This window comes from Labrus bergylta, chromosome 4, assembly GCF_963930695.1.
Source record: "Labrus bergylta chromosome 4, fLabBer1.1, whole genome shotgun sequence".
NCBI lineage: Eukaryota > Metazoa > Chordata > Actinopteri > Labriformes > Labridae > Labrus > Labrus bergylta.
The window spans coordinates 26,239,217-26,246,517 of record NC_089198.1 but is presented as its reverse complement, the minus strand read 5'-3'; the positions used below and the strand labels follow the sequence as shown (position 1 = coordinate 26,246,517).

The 7,301-nt window shown below is 36.5% G+C and overlaps 2 protein-coding genes across 3 annotated transcripts in view; both read right to left on the bottom strand.

Moving 5' to 3' along the window:
- Nucleotides 1-2,282: 2,282 nt before the first annotated feature.
- Nucleotides 2,283-4,633, bottom strand: LOC109985047 (peptidyl-prolyl cis-trans isomerase FKBP1A). The gene is made up of 4 exons (XM_020635276.3): nt 4,508-4,633; nt 4,355-4,402; nt 3,568-3,680; nt 2,283-3,089 (listed from the first exon to the last, which is right to left on the bottom strand). The coding sequence occupies exons 1-4, from the start codon at nt 4,542-4,544 to the stop codon at nt 2,964-2,966; spliced, it is 324 nt and encodes a 107-aa protein (XP_020490932.1). The 5' UTR covers nt 4,545-4,633; the 3' UTR covers nt 2,283-2,963.
- An 882-nt stretch (nt 4,634-5,515) lies between these two features.
- The window catches only part of si:ch211-106h4.4 (MAM and LDL-receptor class A domain-containing protein 2), a 28,903-nt gene continuing 27,117 nt past the window's right edge, over nt 5,516-7,301 (bottom strand). For both annotated transcript variants that reach the window (XM_020635206.3, XM_020635207.3), the window contains exons 49-51: nt 6,503-6,596; nt 6,322-6,397; nt 5,516-6,239 (exon numbers count right to left, since the gene is read on the bottom strand). In XM_020635206.3, the coding sequence (XP_020490862.2) occupies nt 6,144-6,239; nt 6,322-6,397; nt 6,503-6,596 (266 nt within the window). In that variant the 3' untranslated portion in view covers nt 5,516-6,143. The remainder of the gene's footprint in view (nt 6,240-6,321; nt 6,398-6,502; nt 6,597-7,301) is intronic.

Sequence of the window (7,301 nt, the reverse complement as noted above, 5' to 3'; positions counted from 1 at the left end):
ACTCAGGTCCCAGCCTCCTCTGGGTGAGCACTTCCTTCGCTATTTAAACCTGCATTCACGTACTCCCCGGAAGCTCGGAAATTTGAGTTTTGAATGATTTTATTCGTTTATTTAGCAGGGAAACAGGCAAAGGATATTGCTTCGCATGTAAAATACTGTTCTAAAAGTATATGCCATGTATGTATGTTTTTAGCCGTGGCTAATTTGAAAACCCTTTCCCAATCTTTTAGGCTCGAAGTCTCACTGTAAGTCAAGTAGCATAACTAGAACTAAGTCAGTAAATCAAGGTTCCTGTATTGTATTACTAATATTTAAAGTATTTAAATAGTCGTGCATTAAGCTTCACATCATGATAACGTCGTTTTGTTTTTTTTTAAAGAAAAAAAAGTCTGCTTACTATGTGTGCATCAGATGAGCCTTCACGGGAATAAAACACGATGCATTCATGTGTTGTCGTAAATACCATAGTTATGAACATAGCACGGGGAGGAGGCGAATATAACTCATTTAAGTTAAGAATTGTGACAACAAACTGTGATAATACTCCTCTGCAACTAATCATACTGCATTCAACAATTGCCCTTCCACGTCCTGTTGGTGCAGGTTTACTCTGTAATTTTAAAAAGGGCCGTTTTGAAAAAAAAACCCAACAACATCGATGCCAGCTGTGAAGAGTAGATGTATTCATTACTGTCGCTAAATTAATTTCTTGTATTTTACTTTAGCATTTTTACTTTCTAAAACCTTATATTTACACTACTCCACATTTAGAAAAAATATATATATTTGTACCTTACGTAACAACACTTCCTTTACTCCGTAACCAGTAACACTTAAAGACTCAAATTATTATAATGTATACAAATGGCAAATCAATCAGTGAAATCTGATTACATGCCGTTTAAAGTGTTACAATTTTAGTTCCTATTGTTGAACTTGTAATAGACTTCATGATCTGAATGCTTGCCCCGTTTTCCCCCTGAATGTGCGGCTAAGCTGAGGATTACTATGAGCGATGAAGGCAGCAGAGGTTGCGTCCCTATGCATTTTAACAATTTCCCCGCTAGGTGGCCACGGTCTTAAACCCAACTTAACCTTAACACCTTAAATGTGAGTAAATATAATTTGAACATTAAAAAAAATGATGACAATCTTGAGGTGAGTGAAGCCCATGAAAGACAATACCTAGGTGTCCTTTTGGGTATAGTTAATTTATTAAAGGCTTTATATGTTATTTTTCACACTTAAATATTATAGAAATCAAGTATATCCTCTGAAAATAACTCTGTGAGTCATGACGGTCTACAATGGGTGTAACACCCGAGTCCCACTGTCTGTGATGTTTTCAGAGGTTTCAGTCATATTTTCAGTTTGTTGACATCGCTCGGACAGCAGCTGACTCCTCCCTCCCGTGAATAAAAGTTGTTTAATTGAGGGACTAGAGAAAAGAAGAATAACATACTGTACTCACTGCTTAACTGTGTTTCTAGATCAATCTAATTTCAGGTAAATTTACATGCAGTGTGAAGATACGAGCATAATAAACATCGCTAGCATTAGCATGCTAACACAACAATGCACCACAAGTTGTTTTGGTTTCATGCTGGTGCTCAAGCGCAACATCTACTGGATCAAAAAAATCAAAAATAAAGCCTTTAAAGTCTACTTTTTAATTGAATCATTCACATCTTCCTTCGTGTTTATCTAATTTTATTTTCTTAAGTTCCTATTTCTTATTGGGTGGTTAGCTTTTCTGGTCACCCTGTAACTCATCATTGCTCCTTTTGTTTTCAATCTTTTGAGATATACAGATTTTTAAAACTTCTAAGTAAAATAACTTTTTCAATTTGACCCCTTACAGTTTTGATAATTAGTATTCATTGCTGCTCTGAGACAACTTTTGAAACTTACTAGGATATTAATTTTAGACAATTCTAGTAAGTATATGGTGAGAGAAATGTACTCGTAAACAAGAAACAGCTCGTCGCTTACTGTTTTGGGTCACAGGACTCTGAGCTGCACTGTTATGTCTGATTACATAACAAAATATTTGCCTTGAAGGGACTAACATAGTTCCTAATGAACAGATATTTACTGAGGTTAACCTTTACAAACCTGCTATTCTCAAAGGACATTTTTCAGCATAGCTTAGCTGTATTAGTGACTGACAGTATGGGAAAACAACTTCAAAAAGAGCTGAATGTTCTTAGGATAACTTGTTCTAATATACCACTTAACAGTACAGCGATTCATAGTCACATCCACAAGGAATGAGGCATAAGTATTGTATCTTTTTGTTTAATTAAAGAGTGCAATACCCACTGAAAAGACCAATTCTAAAGAGCATGACAGGATAAAGAAACACAATACAAAACAAATTTTAAGCGTGATGCCATAACACAAGGACACTTCAGGTCTTTAAGTACAACAAAGAAATCAGGGAATAGAGGGTTGGAATTTAAAATCTATTTCTATGAATGGAAAAATACAAGCAGTGGTGAAAAATTAAATCATGGACCATTTCACATGAAGTGCTTGTTTACAATGTGTCAAAGTTTTAAGCTATCAACTCGATGTATCCATTGAAGGGTTCAACACATAAGGGAAAACACTAGAAAAAAAGCCAGATCTCACTAAAAAGGTGTTTCACATACATTTTTGACATTAATAACCATTGTCACACCACTTTTGAGACCGATCTATTCTGATCTATTAACACATGTCTTCCAATTAAGTGCCCCTGGTTCAGATTCAGTGGTGATCCAGATAGACTGTTCTGATTGCTTCATGGCACACATAAAAAAAATAGTTCTTGTTATTTGTTTCCAACATACCAAGATGTCATCATTCTTTCTACAATGATTTATTCATGTTAAAAATGGTACTGACATCACCTCGGGATAAACGCTTAATTGTTTCAGAGATGTGGGTGGAATTAGAAACTTAGATGAGCAACCTTTAACTTAAACACCCAGGAGCTCCACTTCGAAAATTAGAGTGGAATTTGGTGGGATGACCGGCGGGTACCCTTTGGCGCCGTAGGCGTAGTCAGATGAGCAGGTCAACCTGGCCAGTTCACCAACGCTCATCTGTGGAGGAGACAAGGAACAAGTTACATAAAGATATTAATGTAGTTTAAAATTAATTGGATGATCTTTCTTTTTGTGGAGTCTGAGGTTTACTTAAATTCAGTCCAGAGTATAAATAAACCTTAACAGGCAGTGGTATCTTAAAGGCAATGGAGATATTTCCATAATCTAGCTAATAAAATTAAGCCAATGCACAAGTGCAAAAAACAACAACAACTGCAGTTCCTCTAGTGCCCTCTTGATAAAAGTCAAGGCATCCCCATTAAATCCCATATCGAAATGCCTGTTTTTAAAGTGGAAATGAACATGTTTACAGCTTGGTAGCATTTCTTGTAAAAAAAATAATAATAATTTCTTTATTGGTACACATGACAGGGGGGCAATTATCATCCATTAAGAAATGATTAAGTCCAAGAATTATTCTTGAAATGCATACTGAGAGGCATGTCTGAGTAGTTTTCAAAGTGTCTTTCCATACCTGTGCTACACCCTCATCCCACGCCTTGATGACTTCACCTTGACCAATTTTGAATTGGAAGGGCTCTGCCCGGTCCCTGGAGGAATCAAACTTTTTCCCACTTGTCAGTGTTCCTGTAAGATGACACATTTAAAAAAAACAAAAACAAAACCGTTTTAAGCATCCACTTCGTGCATTGATTCTCCACAAATGAAAACGACTTGTAATGCTCCCTTTTGTAAAACTTCAAACAAATTTGAATGAGTGAGCACAATAGGACAATTATTTATTTCATCTCTGAAAATAATATATCTGAATCTGGGAATGAGATCTCCTCAGGATATTTAATGTTTCATTCATTATGAGGCTGCAGCATGAGCACGGTTAGCTTTACGAGCTTAGCGAAAATAATGGCAGAGAACGGAAACCCCACATCTGGATCACGCTTGTGAATTAATAACATATGGGGGGAGGGGGAGGGGGTGAAACAAACGAAAATGCTTTAATAGTGAGCATAACGGCGTGCTGATATCAGATTTAGTTTACCTTAAACGACAAGGCTTGCCCCTGACTCCAGTCTGTGTGCTAGGCTAAGCTAAGCTGTAATGCTTGCGACCCCCCCCCCCCCGTTTACGTTACCAGTCCGCAAGAAGCCGAATACGCCATTTCTAAAACGAGAGAATACACTATTTCGTTTGACATATATTCAATATCGACCGTGGGTTCATATTTAATTTAAGAGATATTTCAAATTAAACATGATTGAGACCTAAAAACGTGACATGGCAGCAGTGAGAAAACGTCTTACCAACGTAGTGCACGGTGACCGTCTGTCCCCTCTTTGGGAAAGTCTTTCCTAAAAGAGGAACAACGAACATCAGAATTTATTCATTTAAAAAAAGAAAAAAAAAAAAAAGAATTGTCTTCAACACAACAATTAGAAGGACTAATTAATCTTTACCGTCTCCGGGTCTCAGGGTTTCCACTTCGACACCCATTGTTCTTTCAGAGCAGTCTTCCCTCTCACTTCCTGGAGCACGAGCTCTCTCGACTTAGCGACCGTGTTCTGTTACGCGCGATGTGATTGGCTCGTTCAGCGAGGACTACTTGTCTCGGCGCATGAATGAGACCACATTGCAGAGGAGGATCTTCTTGGCGAGGTGTTTTTTTTTTTTAAGACTGCTAAGTGTGATTTTATGTGTCTGGGTGTTTGCGATTGGTTCACTGTTCATCTTTGTGAATTATGTTATTGTATAAATGTGTTTTAATTAAGCATAAATGCAAATAAAATCGATGGTTTAGCAGCAGGGGCGTTGTACTGAGGCGCAGCCATGAAGACGCTCAAAAGGGGGACGACGAAAAACACGGTGTAACAATAAAAGGCTGTTCTCATTGATAATTATGAAACCTAATGTTATATGCATCTTTATACACGTATGACTGTTGGTTAAGTACATGCCTGGACGGACTATTTTTAAAATCTAAATGACACTACAGCCTCAGTAAGACCAACACCCCTATAAAATGTCTAAGTGGTTTCGTCCACTCCCTATGTAAGCGCTTCAGGAATGTAAGTATAGTCTATACATGTACAACATCCACTCCCTTTTTGTTTTGTGGTTTATCTATAGTCTTTGCTTTAGCCCCGTTTTCTCAACCTTCAACCTCATATGTATAATGATGACGCTCCTGCTAATGATGTTTAAATATATAAATGACACAGAGGCATTAATTAAAGGTTTATATATGAAGTCATTAGATAATATTGATTATGGCGGGGATAGGGCTGTACATACACAAAAATAGGTGCCTAGTTACACTACACTGTTTTAAATATATCATTCTAATATTCAATAAACCTATATTTTTATGATATATTTGTGTATAATTAATTTCTGTATTAAATCATTAGGTGTCAATACCTATAAAGCAGTATGATGTATCAATATGATTTATACAAAAAAATAAATCACAAGATAGAGATTGAATTTATTTGCACACTTTTACACGTTTGTTTTTCTGTGCTTACCTGGCACATAAAGCCACTGTTGATCATTTACAGTTCATATTTGTTGGCATTTAAAAAAAGTGATGTTTTATCTTTTTAAGTCTCACATATATACTTCATGAACAAACAAAAAGTGTTCATAAACTATGAGAAAACACAGTTATTATTTCTGTCTGTTTCAATGTAGTTGACTTTCACTTTGATAATGTAAGATTTAGACAGAAACACTTTACTCAGCATTGTTCACACCTCATCCATTACCAAAAACCAGTTCAACAGGAGAGTTGATTCTGCTGGTTCCACAGCAAACAGCATGACATACGCTAAGACCAAATCTTAGTTTCAACACATTTATACACAGTTTTAATTTTCAAAGTACAAGTGTCACTTATTCTCAGCTAGGCAGTTCTGTTTCTCTGCATGGAAGGATTTTCAGGCAATAAATAACGTATGTTAGTATAATACATTTCCAGTTGTCATTATTGAAAGAAAAAGCCACTGATCCTGCCATTACATATCTCTGTTTGAGGGAACACCAGCACTGATAACACATGTGGTTTATGTGATTGATTGTAGTTATTAATCTGGATTAGGCATCAGATGAGGTCGTAGCGGTGTCAGGCACATTCGTGGAAGGATCGTACAGTTTGTTGAAGAAGGAGAAGTCAGATTCATGTTGTGTGACCTGTGAGGGGAAAAAAATGTTTTCTGATCATCTGAACTCTTTCAAACACAAAATGTTTTATTTTCAAACCCTGCTTTCTTACATCTGTTTTGCTTTCAAAAACGTCCAAAGCAGAGTTTTGGTCAGTTGAGTCGTTGTGCATAATTGACGGCTCGTTCCTGAGCAAAAAGCAAGCAGAAATGTCAGCGAGGATAATCTTGCATATTTTTTTACAAGATAATGATTAGTATGTAAATGACTCAGGTATTTAAACAACTGCGTACATTGTTCTCCACTTTCTGTTCAGCATGAAGAGGAGGATGGTGATGATGACTCCAGCCAGCAGAGTGAGACCCACTGCCAGACCCACGGACATGTCTGCAGACACAGAGGAACAAGAGAAACAGGATTAACATTGTGAAGGTTTAAAGTGGTCTTCACTTCAAGCATTAGCAAAAGAATTATCTGAGGAGGCTGCTCCAGATTATTTTTTTAAAGGATGAGCATGATGATATTCTACATTTTTACTTGCTTTCCATAAAAAGGCCAAAAACTATAATTATTTAATCACATGCCTGTGCAGCCAAATCCTTATAAAGGGTATTGTTCTATTCGATCTTCACTCTAAGCTTCGGTGTTGTTCATAAACTATTAAAAAAAAAAATAAAGAGCTACAGAACTGTACATATTAATACCTCTTCTGATAAAGCTTTAAATGCATTATTGGCAAGTCTGTCAGTAAATACATAAATCTGATAGCATCATTTATTCCCCCCAAATTAATCTTCTAAATCTTCAAATCTTCAAAGACTGAATAAAAAGATGGATGACATGACAGCTCCTCAAAAGTGAGACTGAACAATTTGAAGCTCCCCCTACAGACTGCAGTCAAGGTCATAGGCTCTGCCTCTTCTCTGTTTCTCTATGAAAACAGTTCATAAACAGTCCATGCCGAGTTGGAGCTTTGTGTATCTTTTTGAAGTGACAGAAGCCATGGCATACAAATTCACTATTCAAACCTTTATTTGTTTGAAATATTATTTGTAAGGTATTTGTAGTTATCCATTTGTGACCATTTTTAAA

Coding starts and splice junctions, on each gene's coding strand:
- LOC109985047 (XM_020635276.3), bottom strand. CDS start 4,544: ATGGGTGTCGAAGTGGAAACCCTGAGACCCGGAGACG. Junction 3,681..4,354: donor GGTCACCGTGCACTACGTTG/GTAAGACGTTTT, acceptor GTCATCTTACAG/GAACACTGACAAGTGGGAAA. Junction 3,090..3,567: donor GGGATGAGGGTGTAGCACAG/GTATGGAAAGAC, acceptor TCTCCTCCACAG/ATGAGCGTTGGTGAACTGGC.